Source organism: Neodiprion virginianus, chromosome 4, assembly GCF_021901495.1.
Source record: "Neodiprion virginianus isolate iyNeoVirg1 chromosome 4, iyNeoVirg1.1, whole genome shotgun sequence".
Classification (NCBI taxonomy): Eukaryota; Metazoa; Arthropoda; class Insecta; order Hymenoptera; family Diprionidae; genus Neodiprion; species Neodiprion virginianus.
This window is the reverse complement of record NC_060880.1, coordinates 20121256-20138453: the sequence shown is the minus strand read 5'-3', so window position 1 is coordinate 20138453 and position 17198 is coordinate 20121256. Positions and strand designations below refer to the sequence as shown.

Genomic DNA, 17198 nt, shown 5'->3' with positions numbered 1-17198 from the left:
ATGGCTTATGCGAATCTAATATAACGAATAATTACAAATATACACAATATAGGAGGCATTCCACACCGATTCGATCTGAGTCTGACTCTCGATTTCTTTGATTCAGTTTACAATTTTTTATCCCATTGTTTCAACTTCAAAGGACACTCTGATTTTTTTTAGACTTGACATACTTTGATTCATTCATAATGTTTGAACAAAAACATTGTTAGCCCAAATTCTAAGGTCTGAAAATCATCTAAAAATTTCAGGATTGAGGATAAAAATTTTTTAACCCAAATCCCAAATATTTATTTTATTTTATTTTATCATAGAATATAAATATATTACAATAGATATTCAAGCAGGTATATGGTTAGATGCAATTTAAATATCTGATATTTTTTTTATTCCCGTTCTATGAAAAATGTTCTAGCAAAATTCCAAAGTGATCCGACTTTTGCTTCTAATAAAAAAAAAAGTTTAACATAATACAAAAAATTATGAAACGAACGTTGGCCCATTTTGGGTCTAGGCTGGAAAATTTCGATATCTAATAATGAAATTTGGACATTTTTTTTCAAATTTTAGAATTTGGACAAACGATATTTCAATTTTTTAAATTTATAAATGATTCAAAAATTTTATTTAAAAAGTCTGCAACAGATTAGAGTGCGTTTTAGACTTGAAACAACAAGATAAAAAATCGTGGGCCGAATCGCTGAGGTCGAGGGTTTATTCAGATCGAAACTGTGTGAAATGCCTCGTATATACGTGTAATATGAGGATACATATACATATATCTATATTTAAGAAAATTGAAATATAAATTTAATCTGTGAATATGTTACATTGTGCAAAAATATTTCATTCGTCTACTTGATTGTTATAATTATTTTGACCAAGAAAAAACAACAGTAATATTAATATTGAATATGTAATATTATTGTTTATTGTTTAATCAAAATTAAGTAAGAAGAGAACGAAAAAAGTATGGAAAAAAAGGTCATGTTACTGTGTACAGTATTATTGGAATAAATATGAGAAAAAAAAAAGAAAAAAGCGAACTATGATACAACGCCGTTATTCATCCTAATTAAATTACTGGTTTTAACTGCATAGTTTGTTACGAGGTACATACGGACCGTTTTTTTTTCGAATAACATTTATTATCAGTATTGACATTTAGAAAAATATATATAGAATAAAATTATATATCAATATATGTATACATATTTATGCATATGTTGCAAGCAATGTTGAATTCACCGTCCGACGTACAATTACTACTTGCAGTTTCGTCTCTATTTGTGACAGCATGTATAAAAATATATTTTTCACCTAATATAAGAAAGAGTAAAGGAGACTAGGCTGAGATTAATTTTTTTAAATTTCTTTTGTGTGCAAAGCGCACATTTTTGCATATTGTAAATAGTGCCGATTTTGATTTGCGATAGTCGCTTTGATAGTTATATTCAAATTTTATTCACCGACAGAGGTAAAATAAAATTGAAGAGTAAAAATCTTGTGAAATCTCCGATATTTTAGCGGACGAGTCACAAGCGTCGTGACCAGTGTCCGAGTTCTCAAACGTTTTCTTTCAACTTTTTTTTCACCAGCCTATAAAGATCAGTCTTTCTGCTCGTATTTTAATGTCGAACATTTAGATAGATTTTTTTACCTCTATTTCTAATTCGAATTTCGAATTCATGTACGTATATACGTTACATTTCTAATAGTTTGTCACTTCCAATGAAAAATTGTTATGTTTTACTAACTTCGGTTTAGTAGCAATAATTAGTTATGTTTATTTACAATCGCGTTACCATGAAAATCGAATGACACCGTGATAAGAAAAGGAAAAGAAATACATTCCGCCAACTGTTGGATTAGTTTTGACACTATTGTTCACATTTGTGCTCCTTATCGCATTGATAATAACGAAAAAACAAAGAGCGGGTTTCGAGGGAAATTTTTCATTGCCGGCTACTGAATAAAAACGAATACCAGAAGAAAACTAAGAAGAGCTACTAATGTAACAACTTTACATACTTATTATTTAAAAACGATACAAAAGGAATATATAACGTAGGTACTAGGGTATATATTAATAACTATATAAAAACAATGATCGGTTAATAAAATAATGTATAAGTTTTATCCAATAAACATACTAGGTCTACATAGTATTTTCAAAGAATTAATAGTCTCTCGTTAAAGTTTAGTTTGACTGAATATATTCTTGCTTCTCTTATCTTTACACTATTGATAAATTATACAAGAATATTTCTATACATTTTCATATTATTAATAATAATAGTAGTTATAATTAGTGGTTGTTGCACCTCCTTGAACTGTTGAACTCTTTGAATATATATGCATAGACTTTACTAAACCTAAGTGCTGAATCTGTTTGTCTGAATTCTTGAACCCAAACCGTATCGACTTTGAGTGGAACGATTTAACTTAAAAAGATAAAGACTTTGTCTTTGTGCTCTGCAGAGTATTCTGAACTGTTCTGGAAGATCCACAACTGTTGCGAATACTATCAAGCTAAATGGAAATGAAATTCGACATTTCGGCTTCGATCACATTGTCGAGCTTTGTTAACTGGAGGTATAATTGAAGTTGAAAAAAATAGAAAGACAAATGAAAATAGCAATACTTATTCTAACAGAAAGTGACTAAGAATAACACGAAATCAAGAGCTAATGATTCAACATCTCCATAATAAGTAGTATACCTTACCTACGCGTTGTTAACCACGCTCTGCTCATGTAGAGAAAAAAAAATGAAAAATTTTCAACAACAAAACTACGTCAATATAGAGCACGAAAAATGACAAAGTAATAGTATCCTACCTAAATAAATAACGAAGACTGCGCTCCGTTAGATATTATATTATACATACAAGTTAAAGAAGTATCTCAAGACTTGTTTTTGAACTAGTACAAGAACTAAAGCAAAAAAGATATATTCATAATGCAATCTTCTACAGAATTAATGTTCGTGGCAGAAAATGTTCGGAGCTATCCTCTGAGTGTAAATTTAAGTTGGTGGCGGGGGGCGCTTTAGCCACCATTTCGGAAAACACGTCTTATTAAATATCTTGTCAACCGTGCATCGCGCAACAGAAAACATAGAAACCGTTTTCGTAGATAATAAAATTCCTTATAATTTTTGTAAGAAATTTTTTCCCTGTATAGAGTTAAATTTTTGATTTACAGTGCGGTAAACTTTTCCAAATATAGTTATTGCTAAACATATAGTCAACGCTTGATGAAACAGTAAAATTGGTTATACCCAAATTTGTAGAATATACAATTTGCAATGAACTTTATTGCAAAATTTTTCCCGTAAAATTGAGACTTTAAGAACCGCATCGCGATAAACATTTCGTCACGCGAATGCAGATGAATGGAAATATTACTCGTAGTACGCGGAAAAAATTTTTATAACACATAAAACGGTAAAAAATGTTCAGAAAAATGGCAATTCTGTGTAGTGAATCTATGAAAATTATAAATCGTGTGGAGAATTTTATTATCTACAAGAACGGATCCTACGGTTTTGGTTGTACGATGCACGAGATATTTGATAAGACGAGTTTTTCGGGATGGTGGCTGCCCCCCCCCCCCACCCTCCCTTCCGGTAAACTTGATTTACACGAAGAGGATAACCCTGAACATTTTCCGAAATAAATATCAGATCTGTACAAGACTGCAGGAAAAAGTATCGGGTTACTGTATTAAACGTGTTTTAAACTTTGCATCATTTAAATAATCGTAGTAAAAACTTTTTGTATAGTAGTAGTAATAATAACAACAATAATAATTATTATAGTAATAATAATAATGATGATGATAATAATAATAATAGTAATATAAGATGACAACAAAGCTTAAAAAAATTTTGATCGGACACTGCAGCGATTTGTATCAGACGAAGTAAAAAGAATAAAGTCTTTACTGTACATAAATTCTTGCCAAAACTTTTCACCACGTACTAAAATGAAGGCACTATTCAATGCTCAATCCAAAATAATATTCATTTTTCAATACACTATTAAAGAACGAAATTTAGAGTGAAAAATTCTGCTCAGTTAACCCAACATACTTATAGAATTCCATAATTTCAAATGTTAATAAAAGAATAGCCGAAGACGTGCAAGATAGTTTATTTGTTACACATATATTTTTCTTTCAAGTTTCCCTTAAAACCATAGAAAAGTTGACACAGATACCGCGTCTTTTGCCGCAAGAGTAATTCGATCTGCGATAGACGAGAAGGCCACATTTTGAATAATAAATTTCATCACCTGTACAAAAACCCTTATGGTGTACACTTTGTTCATTTTTTTTGTAGTATTAAACCGCATTCAGTGTTAAAATAGCAAAGCGCAAAGCCATTCCGGGGCACAAATGACTACCGGATTAGTTAGGCTTTGTTTGTTTTTTTTTCCTTGTACTGCAACCAAAGTATCAGACTTTAGTTATTCACCATCCGACAAAATGAGTCTCTTTATTGGAAATAATTTTCCTCCAACCGTGCCACGGCGGTACGTCGCCATCAGAATCGGCAGCCGACTGATCGTGATCGTCGATATTGGAACTGTTTCTATCTTCGTTGAGCTGAGATTGCCATTCCGTTTTAAGATCACGTCCAAAATCCTCCTCCCGTTCTTCGTCGTCCTTGACGTTCTCCTCGTCTTCTTCTTCTTCCTCGTCCTCTTCCTCCAACTCCTCCTCCTCTTCCTCCTCTTCACCATGCGACTCTGAGATATGAACACTTTCTTCGTCTATAGTGTCCCCGAATTTGACAAACTCCATTTTTTGAACGTAGAAATCTTTATCTTCGTTCTCTATGTCCTCGTAGGACAACTCACTGTCCATGTACTGAACGACGTTAGTCTCTTCGCTTGTATACTTGTCGTATTCCTCGTTCACGCCTCGTTTCACGACCCTGCTCACGTACAATATTCTGGGACTATCGCTGGTGCTTCGCCGCCCGTGTTCCGATTCGTCGTTGGGATGAATCCCAGGTTTTATTGGCTTGAATCCGATCGACTCTAGCTGCGCGATCCTGAAGCTTAACTCCGCTGTTTTCACCGGGACAATGGTCGACTGTTTTCGGCTTGGAACGTAGCGTACGAAACCTCTGTTCGAAAGCGAATCCTCGCTTCGCTGATCGTGGAGGCCTGCCAAATCAAGAGGCGATTCCCTGCGATCAGACTCTGCAAAGGCTCGATTACTCGTCGAAGGTTTTATTCGAAGGGCTGAATTTTCGACCCTGTCAGTTTCGTCGTCGTCCAACTGGCATTCGACTACGTTTTCGCTGCCGCTCTCCGACTTGATCTCGATCAAATCGATCACCTCGTGTTTCACTCTTTTCGATTCAGAATTAGACGAACTACCGATGTACTCACTGATCAGATATCCAGTGTTTACGTTTGTATCTGATGGACTGTTTCTCTTCGAGCGATAGTTGGCATCGAGATTGCAGATAGGAGATTCTGGAGGATTTGGAATAAGAGAACACTGCACCATGACGCTGATCATTTTCGACTTCGTACGCACCTCAGCTGATCTTTTTTCGACGTTGCAGTTAAGCTGCGCGAATTTTGCTGGCTCTCTCTGAGGCAGCGGCTGTTTACCAGGATTTAAATTTTGTTTAACCACTCTCTCACTCTTATCCCTCTGATTCTTCGTCTGTAGCGCATAGGTTTCGCCACTCTGAGGCAACGGTCTGCGAATACAAAGTCTTCCGATGGTCAGACTTCTGGGACTTCTTCCGCTCCGCGTTCTGGTCACAGCCTCTCGCCTCGTGGGTCTCGAAGCTACTTCACTGGGCTGTTTCTTGGCCTTTACCATCAAATCTTGTTTACGAATCATCTTCGGCATGTCTGCTATCGCTCTCCTCGCTGTAACGATGTTAGACTTCTTAGCTTTCATTGGTTTTTTTATTTTTGTGACGATTTTTTCTGTTCTACCGATCCGTCGCATCGAAGTACTGTTCTTAATATCCCTGTTGTTGTTGTTGTTGTTGTTATTTGATAGTGATTTCTCCCCTTCCGACTTCTTCCGAAGTTTAAGCTCCTTCATGGAATTCGCTGCATCCGTAATTCGGACAGAAGAATTTGGAATCTGGGCATCCTTACTCATTCGCTTTGGCAAACTCGTCGGGTGCTGAACGGGCTCGGTGTTCCTTCGTTTCCTCGACTGATCCAGGATAGTCGGGCAACTTCTACCGCCACGTAAGTAATCTACGCCCCTCAGCGATCGACCCGATCTTGATTTAGAGATTTGCGATCTGGGGCTCATGTTCATGTCTATGACTAAATTTGCTATTTCCAACTTGTGTTTGACACGAACTCTCGGCCTTTTCGCCAGTCTGATCTTTTCCGGCGATCTATCTTTCTTCCTGGATACCAGCCCAGATTCCTTGGAACGCGTAACTCCTCCAAGCGGTTTAAGACTCGATAGCTTATTGTTATCGCCAGTAAAGTTTCGAGCTACCGAATCTGCAGTGATATCACGCGCTTCAGAATTTTGAGAAGTTATTTTGGATTCCTGCAACCTTTCCGAAATCAGATTTCCCCGAAAATTCGACACTTTGTCACCTGAAATTCGTTCGCTGTTAGATTTCTCAGTTGATTTTGTCACAAGGGTCTGATCGCTGTGCGGAGATTTTTGAAGACAAGAATCGTCCGTTCTTTCGACAAATTCTGGCTTATGTGACATTGAGGATTTCCTCGCGCCGATCAAGCAGCCGTTCGTTTGAATCTGGTCTTTCAATTGTATACTCGAATCTTTCGTTATTTTTGAACAGTCGACAGTATCAACCGACTTCGCGCTGCTCGATGTGTTATTTTCCTGGTTTTCGCTTATTCTTGGAACAGTTTCATATGCGTCAACTTCTCCATGACTTCTGCAAAACTCAGATCCGCTTTTACGCTTCGTTACTGTATAATTAGCAGCATTGGCATTCACTGCGTCAGGCCATCGCCGATTTCTGTTACTCGGGACGCGAACTTCTCTCGCTCTGCTACCGAGCATGTGCGGTTGTTCAGTAGCTTTGATATCAGGGTTTTTAATCTTTGGCTTTCCGCTGACTTCTACTTTTCCGCTAGACCTTAACCTGTGTGTATGATTCAAATTTGCATCCACCACTTGTTGATTTCCGAGCGAATCTTTGCCGGTGTAAACTATTTCGATAATGTTTTGCTCTCTGCTGTTATCCAGGCATCTGAATTGCCTTGAACGCGACAGTTTCGGCAGATAATTACTACCGATTCTTTCCAAACACAATACAGTTTTGTCGACCATCTTCAACTTTTCACTGGATACATTAAGGACTGTTTCTTTTTCTTGAACAGTTTTTGCTGCTGTTTGCTCACAAAGTTTAGCACAGGATCTGGTTTTCATGCTCAACGGTGTTCGTTTATTTATGGCAGTTTGGACTCCAGTTTTATTCCGATTCGTCGCTATCTGCGACGAATTATCCAGCTCATCATAATGGACATTCGTTAGTGTGCTTTCCTTGTTATTGTTGCAGGCAGGAAGGGTCTCGACATGGGGGAATCCAATCACAGTACTTATTAGCATCTTTGCCATTGGACTAGTCTTTTCCTCCGTTATTATATCCAGCATTTTCTCAACAGTGAGCGAACTTGCCATTTCCATGGATTCGGACCATGTTTTCCTATCGATGTTCCTCGCCGATACGAATCCCTTGAATGGTGGACTCTCAGAAGGTGAAGGGACCGGAACATCCCTAAGCTTTCTTCTAGCCAACGTTTCTTCAGAAGGAGAATTGTCGTTGACGGTTGATTGAATTCTATTCAAAGCACCAACGGTTTTTCGCACTTCTGTCTCCTCGATTGAAGACGATATATGAGATTCACACTCTCGACTATTTTTCTTATTTCTCCTTTCTCTTTGCCGAGGTTTCAGAAGCGCTTCCCTTTCATTCATCGCCTTATTTACAAAACTTTGACGATTTTGTTCAACCTTTTCGTCGTGCAGTTCCGACCCCTCTGTCAATTGCGTAGCGTATGAGTGTTCCACAGTTAATTGCGGGTTTTGTTGATGGGTCAGCGACGAAATTTCTCTTTCATTACAAACTTCGTCAAGATTCAGCTTCTTCATACCGCCGATTGACTCGACTCGCTCCATTTTCACACTCGAAATCGTCCGGCTACTGCTGCCGGGCGACGAATCAACTCCTGCGAAGTGGAGCTGTCTAGTAGGAACAATGTGCATGCGCGGTTTGAACCCACCACTTCCGCCGCCGCTGTAAGTCGCGATGTTAGAACCACGCTGCTTAATGTTGTGAGAAGAATCGTACAAATCGTATCGAATCGATATGTTCGTGTTCTGGAGTCGCGTGCCCTGAGACTTTACTCTCTCTTCTTCACCCAGTTCGTTTCGTGGCTGTATTTCACTGGACGGTTTGTTACTGGACTCAGAAATTAGTTGTTTACTGTCGGGTTTGTTGTTTGGTGCTTTTTTGGATACACGTCTCGTAACAATCGTGCTACCTTGAACATTTGTATGATCGTCCGAGACAGTTTTTCTACCTGGTAAAACTGTCACTGTTGTCGTGATATCGGGTCTGCTCGAATTACCTGCTCTTCCGACTGGGGATCTTTCTTCTTTGGATAAACTTTGTTTCTCTTTCTCCACAGATTTAGTAGCTTTACTCAGATTATTGTTGCAAGGTGCGTGCAGTTGCGACTGGAAACAAAATACGATTGCTAACAAAATTTATCCAGATATTTTCCAACAGAAATTCATTCACAGATACCACTGTGACTTACATTTAGTAAAAATTTCAACCAATGTCTATGTACCTTGGACGAGCAAATAAGCATTCACGGAAAAAAATATCATAATAATCAAATTACCATTTTCCCATCTCTGCCCTGAAACTTCTTCATAGAAATACATCGAGATATAATCGTATCATTGGTATTGGCGCCTGGTTCAACGCCTCTGTCGCAAGGAGTCTGCAATTTCCAGGGTGGGGGATCCTGGTGTAGAAGTCGTCTCAGTGCAAATTTATAGCACTTTAAACCTGTTTCCGGAGATACACCAATCCAGCATTTTACGACAACATACAAGCCATCGTAGCGATAACCCGTCTTTGGCGAGTATTCATTGGATAAATTGTAGCTTCTAATTATGCGTATCGGCACCTGATTCTCCAAGCTCAAGATCAAGGACCTGGTCTCTGGATTTTCCTCTTTGCTCTTAAGATATCCTCGCCTACCAATGTATCCTGGCTTCTCAGCACTTGCCTCAGATGTGAAGCTCAATATGTCTCCCAAGTCAACGTCCTCGTCTGAATGGGAGGTGCAGACAGAAACTGCCCCTACTGGACCGCATTGCACGCTCAAACTGAAAGGATCATGCATGTGATCTCTCGAACAGTCCATCCTTATTCCCCACCAAGAACCGCATGGGACTCCTGGTATAGGACCGTAAAGGCATCCTGTCACCTAGAGAAAAAATTATTTTTCACTTGGTTAATCGAACAGAAAAAACTAGCTGAAAGTGTTTGCTTTGTGTGAAAATATTCTCCAAATAAATTAGTTCCATAAAGAAAAACTTCAGCTAAAACTTGAAAATCCAGTTTCATTTATTCATCCAAAACATCAATTTTTGTCAACATGATTCAGGGTAAATTTCCACTGATTTTGGTACTAGTACTAGATTATTAAGGTATTTCTTCATCTTTTTTTATTTCAAGATAAGAAAAATAAAGATAACAATGTTATATAATCAAAACGTAAAAAATGTTATATTATGACATTGTGGCAGAGGATGTAAACATAGCACATCATCATTTGAACGGACTATTTGGCATTGGTACAGAAAATTTAGAATGTGCAGTATAATAATAATAAAAAAGTAGAAAATAATCAGAAGTCATAATAGCAAAAAATTCATTTCTCTACGACTTGTTAAGATTTTGTAATTTATTCGATAGGCGATTTGAGCGATTGTTTATCTAGCAGCGATTACCTAAGACCATTGCGTCTTCATAAACAAAAATCTCCGAATTAGACAACAGAGTTGCGATGTCAATAGGAACGTAATTTGAGGTTATGACGCGGGGGATTTTGATAGCGCTGACAGCCGTTTAGCTCACCTTTATGTTGTGCCAATCTGGTTCATAGCTGTGCATGTAATTTACAATTTCTCTCGCATTCTCAGCGTTCAATTTATCGAATAGTTTGTCGAGTTTTTCTTTGCTGGGTTCGACGAACTGAAAAATGCGGCAGAACAATTACGATTTAATCGATCTTAGCGATACGGATTCAATGATAAAAAATTTTCTACGCATAGTTTACACTTTACGCAATTGATCTTCACCTCGTTATTTCTCGCTAATTCACTCAGTACTTGTTTATTTTCATCAATTGTATTCACTCGTTCAATTAGACCTCCGACCATCATCGCCATTTTGATAATTCTACCAGCTATCACTTTGCCTCTCTGAAGTTGTAGAGATTGGCTTCGGCGACAACGTGAATGTAGCTATTATTGCGTACTTTAAATCAGTTCGTTATGCATTCGGTGAAAAGTTTGTGGATAATGAGAGACGTTCGATTTTTTGTCAACTTGTCATTCGTGGGAAACACAAAGTAATAGTAACTTCGTGATGGGAACGAAAATATACCAGACTTATTCCATGCGGTAATATTCAGTCAATAATAGTAAATTCAAAAACAAATATTTTACTTATATTATCCTCATAATAACATATCCCACGGGAATGTTTTTATACAATATTATAATTTACACAACAGAGCTTCAAGCAGCACCATTCTCAACACAGCATTAATTATAATGTATCACAGAACAGTACGAGAAATGAAACGGAATGACCGTAAGATTACAAATAGTTTGCTAGTTCCTTACTTTCTGCATTTTTCTGGTTTTCCATGCATGTTTATCATCCTGTTTACAAATTTCACAAATTGTTGATTGCACTAGTCTTGTGAATTGTGGGCATTGAACAAAAACATAAGCGTGATGATACGCGAATGCTGAGTTAATTATTCCTGATAATTTCAGCCAAACCTTAAGGTAGAGGAAAAAAAAAATAATACCATTTGATTATTTGGTACATAACCATGGCTGTTTCTGTTATAACTCGCTATTCAATGCATGACCAAATCAATATGTATAATTGTGTTACGATTAGCAAATAAATTGCGATTCGACCTACGATGACATAGTCGATACATTTGAATTTGTATCTGAATTACAGCCGTTGTCAGTTCCTTGGAATAAATATTTAAAATGCTGTACATATGTTTGACAATGTTCCCCTCTTGTGAAAGCAGTTGTGTTATGGAGTCTCAAATTGCGATTTTCGAAGAATTTATAAACGGAGTGAAACAACTTAGGATCGTCCGAGGTCTTTGCTGCTTCCAAAAATTTGCGAGCAGAAACCTGATCGATTATTCCAACCGATCTGACATACCTGTAATGGAAAAATATGTATTTTCTCCAGGCGGATCACCTTGAAATATGAAATTTCATTTTTACAATTGTAAGATGCATTTTCAAGGGTGTTCAGCTCACCGTAATGCCGGTAATATGTGTCCTTTGGATAGCAAGACTTCCATTATTTCTTCGTGAGCATTTCCTAATCGCTTGAGCATATCTAGCGCAAGTTGGTGAGCAGCTGGATAGAGACTTTCCAAAGACAGTAGAAGACAGGCGAGTGGTTTTGAGTCAGCGACAACGTGATACTGTAGCAACTGATGCAGCTGATAGTAAGCCTTCCGGTGAACCAAAGTCGTGATTACCAATTCATGGAGGTAGTGCTGAACAGGTATATCATGATCGGCCAGAGACCTGAGGAAAAAAAATCGGAGGAAGTTCATTGAGAGATTTTATACCCAGGGAGCTATACGCTGAAAAAAAAAAAACTCTTTTCAAACTACACTCGTCAAGGCATGTACCTAATGTATTCCAACAGTATCCAAACCACCATTTTTGGCTCTGTCGTGTCCTCGGGAAACTTTGACAATATGTAAGTGTACATATCGCTTTGATCAATTATTTGTTTGTATTTAATGTTTTCTGACACTGTGGCGACACCTTTGGACCCAATTTGCAGCGGCGTTCCCATCTGTCGATTGATCGATAGAAGATGAATGTGCAATGGGTTTTTTATCGCTATTATTCATCACAATGGTCACTTACTTGGCTTTGCAACTCATTTTCGAGGTGGTTACGATAAACAGTGTTCAATTTATCAAAAATCGTTGACATGTACAACAAGCTTGACGGTAGCTGAGTAACATTTTCCTTCAGAACTTGCATCAAAACCTGCTTGGAATCATTTCGTTGCATTAAAAACTCAACGAGCAGTACTTTGTCGGGGATTAATTTTACCAACGATTCAAGTCGCAGCTTAACAAACCTGTGAATTAATCGACAACTTCTTTACTCCATGCACCTTTTAAACTCCTAGATTGAAAACAAGTTGAATATTTTTCTCATAAACTTACCAAAGGCATCCTAATTTTGCATCGATTATTATATTTGGTTGAAAAACAACCCAGCCAGGGGAATCTAAAAGAAATTAAGTAAAACGCTTGGTGATCAATGTTGTTATTTTTATAATCATTATCTTTTTTTCAAAAGGATACAAAGTAGACAGGGCTGAGACGTTTGCTCTAGCAGAGTCGTGCCAGGGACCTTCAAACTGTATGGTCTTATCGGCTTGGGTGCAGCTATACTGGTATGATGCATCACAGTGCCGTCGCTCACTCCCGGCAATTTAATGTCAAAAATCATCGAAGTCTGTAATTTATCAATCAATTACTCTCGAGATAAAACTCAAAGACTGTTATGTTTCAATGATAAGAAAAAGTGCTTCGAATTGGTTCACAATCAGTAATGAAAATGATGCTAAACTGCTTCTATAAAATAAGCAGTACATATCAGCAGATTTATTTCCTACCAGTCAATAGTCTGAAAAAAAAAACCGTTTTCAAAAAGGTAGTTCTTTATGAACAAGACTTACTTCGGTTGCTTGGTGATGCACAATTATAAGATTGTCGATAACATTGATTGCGAATCGGCCACTAGTGTCGAGTTTTAAAATGTGGCTCTTCTTTATCGTGAGCATTCTGAAACATTGGATCATCAATGAATTATTGAGAGTACTTTGAAAGAGGTAAAATCGGAGAAAAAGCAAATTACAAAATTACTTATGCACTGTGTAGACGTAGACTTGAGCCGTACCAAGGCTTCGATTGATTCCTGGTTGATGGCGCAGCACAATTATTGATGGGGTTCCGTAAAGAACTGCCAACGCTACATCTCTCTCCGAAACTGCGAGCTTCCCAGGTTTCGTGGCTCCAGCCTCCACTGAAACAATGCAATATCTATCTCCGTTAATCGGCTAATCAATCTCCAAAGTTAATCCCGAGAAGTTTGTCTCACTTTCAAATTTGGTGAGCTTGTGCAAGTTTCCAGGAGTGATATGCAGCGCTTGCATTTGGTTGCCGATGGTACCAGACGAAAGGAGAACGAGACAGCTTTGAGGGCAGAAGACAAACCAATTGACTCCCAAACTGAGGGATTTCAGTGCTTTGACAGTTCGCTTCTCTGGAACAACCTACAAAAATATAGAGTATTATTGATCTAACATCTACACAGACTTATATGGTGCTTTTTACAGTGATCACACGTAGAGGAAAAGTAGGTAGAAAAAAATATCTGCCTGATACTCACCAAAAACAGTTCCACTCCGTGATCTGTGACGAATAAAATTTCATTGCTGTGTGTCCAGACGAAGCCTAAGATAGAGGCATTCTTTCCTTTACAAGTCTGCGAGTATTCCACATTGTCCAATCCGGAGGCCGATGAGTAATTGATGAACTCGACAGAAGTATTAGTCCGTTGTATAGCAAGGATGTTCATGTCGAGCGAGAACTTGATTGAGATTATGGGACCCTTGTCTTCCATTCTGAAATTCAAATTGTGCTCGGGACCCTTGACCAGGACCCCGATAACGCCCTCTGAACGAACAGCGAATACCTACAGCATGAATTTTGCAGCTGTCAAGGGGCTATCAAACGAGGGATAATCCATCATTAATATTTTAGGTTATCAATGCAGTTTAAGAAAATCCAAATAAAGAGACCTGCTTGTTCGTGTCATCGAAGAAAACATTTGTCAACGGGCTGATCGATTCGAATCTCACGGGATCAGGCGACAATTCGAGGTAATAATCGTCGTTTCGTTCACTACTTGATGATTCCATTTTTCGCTATTTGACAGCTCGCAGAAGACTAACAACAACCTGATTCACACGTATCAGTAAATTCGCTTATACAGCAAAAGCCACGTCATTGGTTATTTCCAATTTACTCGAAGATACAATTGGCTGAAAACATCAGGGCTCCTGCGAAAGGTACAACTGCAATCGTCGCTATATGGTAGGTGACGATTTGTGCAATGGTAGCGTCGTCTAGCGGAGATTGAAGATTCTAATAAAACTGGGCCTCATCATCATCACATTCTAATGCCATCATGGTGACAATCGACGTAACCTACGTGTGTTGAAGATCATCCCATAAATTCTGCAATATAGAGGTGAGTCATTGCAAAATATCAACGGTTTTTACGATTAAGTAATGTGGTTCGCCGTTAACGGTTCCGATTAAGTATCGTGGTTACAAATGTCCCGGTACTTAGAGCGTAGGTACAGACTCCGCGATGTTCTAACCTCTAATTGCGATCCCACGACAATTTATTGATGATCACTAATCAACCGGGGAATTTTCAGTTTTCCAATGATTTTTCATATCCCCATGATAATTTTTTCCCAACTATCAGTTTTGTTGCCGTTTGAATAATATCAATATATTTCTAGTCATTTAGTTGTCACAAAGATCGTTCTTATTTCATTCTTACAGTAAACGATACTATAACTTGTATTGAATCGAATGATAATAAAAGAGAACTTCTACAAAACATAGAATATTGCTTTTATATAACGGCGCAATCACAAAATAGGATAAAAATGAATAAATGTTTTTTTCGTTTCATTTATGAAGCTTTGTTCACTCGGTTTCAGATCGTTGTGCAATGGCTGATGAGCAGATGCCAAAAATCCATGAAGGGAAAAACTTTCGTAAACTAACGCTTGTCGAACAAGAGTACATGCGACTTATAGAAGAGAGGAATCTTGAGAGAGTGGCCAGCTTGAAACGAATGCAAAGAAACAACAGATATACCGGTCTAGCGCTAGGAGCATTGGTTCTAGGAATATACGGGTACTCCATGTATGCAGTTCGCCAGGAAAATTTCCTTGATGATTTCGAAGAGCCAGTAAAAACGACAGAATAACAATTATCGTGAAGACAACAATAATATAGGATTAGATATATTCATAGGTTGTTACGATCTAACATTAAAAAAATATACAGAAAATAATAAGTTCACACCAAAATGACCATTCTAAGATTACCTCCGTTGCCCACAATAAGAGATTTGGTTAAACTGTATCGCCTTCAAGCGCGTAAACAGTTGTCCCAAAACTTTTTAATGGACGAACGTCTCACAGATAAAATCATCAAAACAGCAGGTAGAATAAAAGATGGACATATATTGGAAGTCGGACCTGGACCAGGGGGATTGACGCGATCGATAATGAGAAAGTATCCACAGAGGTTAATAGTAGTTGAGAAAGACAATAGATTTTTGCCTACGTTGCAGCTACTCCAAGAAACATTTCAAAACGTCAATGGCGAAATGGAAATAATCATAGGAGATATATTGAATGTAAATTTGAACTTGTTTCCTGAGTGTGAGAAAAAAAGCTGGGAAGATATTCCACCAAGGATTCATTTGATCGGTAATCTACCATTCAGCGTATCGACTCATCTTATTATCGTCTGGCTTAAAGCTATTTCTGAGAAAAGTGGACCGTGGGCCATGGGAAGAACCAAAATGACACTCACCTTTCAAAAGGAAGTTGCTGAACGCCTCGTCTCAGAAGCATATGCTCGGGATCGCTGCAGATTGTCAGTCATGGCACAGACTTGGACCAAACCGCATCTAAAGTTTGTCATTCCCGGTGAGTAAACATTTTGGTTTTGCTAGTACTGTATTAATTTAAAGCAGAGACGTTTTTATGCTTATATTTTTGGATGGATCAACTCAAAATTCGCTCAAAAATTCCTCATCTCATTACCACCTGCTTTGCTGCAGGCAAAGCATTTGTTCCACAGCCTGACGTGGATGTCGGGGTTGTGACATTTACACCGCTGGTACAGCCTGGTACAAACCATGAATTTGATTTATTTGAAAAAGTTACCCGGCACATGTTCAGTTTTCGTCAGAAATACGTTATCAAATGTATAGAGTGAGTATACTGGAATTTGATAAACGCATGTTGAAAATATGCCTCAACTTTAATTGTAGATCGTTTATCTCAGAGACTTGTCCCAGTTCCTAATTCATTTATTAGCCTCATCAATTCTCGTTAAAGGTTATTTACTTCTTTTTCAGAACTCTGTTTCCGACCTCTTGTCAAAAGGAGCTTGGAATGATGATGGCAAAGCTGGCCGAAATTGACCCCACGACAAGACCGTTCATGCTTGAAGTCGCGGAAATAGATCGCCTCTGTACAGCGTACAAATACTTGTGTGAAAAGCATCCCGGCATAGAGTCTTACAATTACAGAGCTAGTAACAAATTATTAGCGTATCGTTATACATCTGACGTTAGAGTCGAGAAAGTTAGCGCCAATTCAATGTAGAAACATTGCTTGACAGGTGTGGTGGGCAAGTATCGCTCAAATTGTTGATCAAATTACAAAGATCGACCACAGCGATATTCAGTTACAATTGTAGTTAGTGTCAATATCAGTGAATTGTAGCCGTAGTTAGTGATTAAAAAAATCGCTATATCAAACTATATATGGAAATGTATTTTAACTTGCATTTACTTTATGCGCTGTTCTCTTTATCCAAAATAAATTGACGGTTTAACTAAACGCTGGATCCAATCTTCATTATATCATCTCCATTGTCAACTTATTCTTAATTGAAGCGTGATGAATCAGGTACTTATTGATTGTTTTGTCGAGATTTCGAAAGCGTTGGACGATGGTTGAATTATCTCGTTTCAATATCGATAATTAAATCTGTAATTTGTAGTTTATTTAATCAGTTTGTAATAAGG

The 17198-nt window shown here is 37.8% G+C and overlaps 4 protein-coding genes across 6 annotated transcripts; 2 read left to right on the top strand and 2 right to left on the bottom strand.

Moving 5' to 3' along the window:
* Nucleotides 1-508: 508 nt before the first annotated feature.
* On the bottom strand, nucleotides 509-9435 carry LOC124303463 (transcriptional regulator ATRX-like). 2 transcript variants are annotated; one of them, XM_046760677.1, is made up of 3 exons: nucleotides 9176-9295; nucleotides 8885-9054; nucleotides 509-8714 (listed from the first exon to the last, which is right to left on the bottom strand). In XM_046760677.1, the coding sequence occupies exons 2-3, from the start codon at nucleotides 8915-8917 to the stop codon at nucleotides 4476-4478; spliced, it is 4272 nt and encodes a 1423-aa protein (XP_046616633.1). In that variant the 5' UTR covers nucleotides 8918-9054; nucleotides 9176-9295; the 3' UTR covers nucleotides 509-4475. The 2 variants fall into 2 exon arrangements, with proteins under 2 accessions (XP_046616633.1, XP_046616632.1); XM_046760676.1 differs by having other exon boundaries at nucleotides 8885-9435.
* Nucleotides 9436-10704: 1269 nt separating this feature from the next.
* On the bottom strand, nucleotides 10705-14396 carry LOC124303459 (regulator of MON1-CCZ1 complex). 2 transcript variants are annotated; one of them, XM_046760671.1, is made up of 12 exons: nucleotides 14152-14396; nucleotides 13740-14045; nucleotides 13449-13623; nucleotides 13214-13373; nucleotides 13027-13132; nucleotides 12650-12803; nucleotides 12509-12572; nucleotides 12201-12420; nucleotides 11957-12126; nucleotides 11574-11849; nucleotides 11215-11472; nucleotides 10705-11066 (listed from the first exon to the last, which is right to left on the bottom strand). In XM_046760671.1, exons 1-12 carry the CDS (start codon nucleotides 14269-14271, stop codon nucleotides 11057-11059), a joined length of 2019 nt encoding a protein of 672 aa, XP_046616627.1. In that variant the 5' UTR covers nucleotides 14272-14396; the 3' UTR covers nucleotides 10705-11056. The 2 variants fall into 2 exon arrangements, with proteins under 2 accessions (XP_046616627.1, XP_046616628.1); XM_046760672.1 differs by having other exon boundaries at nucleotides 13740-14076; nucleotides 14152-14290.
* Nucleotides 14397-14449: 53 nt separating this feature from the next.
* On the top strand, nucleotides 14450-15359 carry LOC124303462 (cytochrome c oxidase assembly factor 3, mitochondrial). The gene is made up of 2 exons (XM_046760674.1): nucleotides 14450-14603; nucleotides 15088-15359. Exon 2 carries the CDS (start codon nucleotides 15099-15101, stop codon nucleotides 15357-15359), a length of 261 nt encoding a protein of 86 aa, XP_046616630.1. The 5' UTR covers nucleotides 14450-14603; nucleotides 15088-15098.
* Nucleotides 15360-15461: 102 nt separating this feature from the next.
* On the top strand, nucleotides 15462-17010 carry LOC124303461 (dimethyladenosine transferase 1, mitochondrial). Its single transcript, XM_046760673.1, has 3 exons — nucleotides 15462-16089; nucleotides 16224-16377; nucleotides 16524-17010. The coding sequence occupies exons 1-3, from the start codon at nucleotides 15462-15464 to the stop codon at nucleotides 16771-16773; spliced, it is 1032 nt and encodes a 343-aa protein (XP_046616629.1). The 3' UTR covers nucleotides 16774-17010.
* The last annotated feature ends 188 nt before the right edge of the window (nucleotides 17011-17198 follow it).

Coding starts and splice junctions, on each gene's coding strand:
- LOC124303463 (XM_046760676.1), bottom strand. CDS start 9,415: ATGGACTGTTCGAGAGATCACATGCATGATCCTTTCAGTTTGAGCGTG. Junction 8,715..8,884: donor AGGGCAGAGATGGGAAAATG/GTAATTTGATTA, acceptor TTTTGTTTCCAG/TCGCAACTGCACGCACCTTG.
- LOC124303459 (XM_046760671.1), bottom strand. CDS start 14,271: ATGGAATCATCAAGTAGTGAACGAAACGACGATTATTACCTCGAATTG. Junction 13,624..13,739: donor ACGGAGTGGAACTGTTTTTG/GTGAGTATCAGG, acceptor ATATTTTTGTAG/GTTGTTCCAGAGAAGCGAAC. Junction 11,473..11,573: donor CACATATTACCGGCATTACG/GTGAGCTGAACA, acceptor TTTCCATTACAG/GTATGTCAGATCGGTTGGAA.
- LOC124303462 (XM_046760674.1), top strand. CDS start 15,099: ATGGCTGATGAGCAGATGCCAAAAATCCATGAAGGGAAAAACTTTCGT.
- LOC124303461 (XM_046760673.1), top strand. CDS start 15,462: ATGACCATTCTAAGATTACCTCCGTTGCCCACAATAAGAGATTTGGTT. Junction 16,090..16,223: donor TCTAAAGTTTGTCATTCCCG/GTGAGTAAACAT, acceptor GCTTTGCTGCAG/GCAAAGCATTTGTTCCACAG. Junction 16,378..16,523: donor TACGTTATCAAATGTATAGA/GTGAGTATACTG, acceptor CTTCTTTTTCAG/AACTCTGTTTCCGACCTCTT.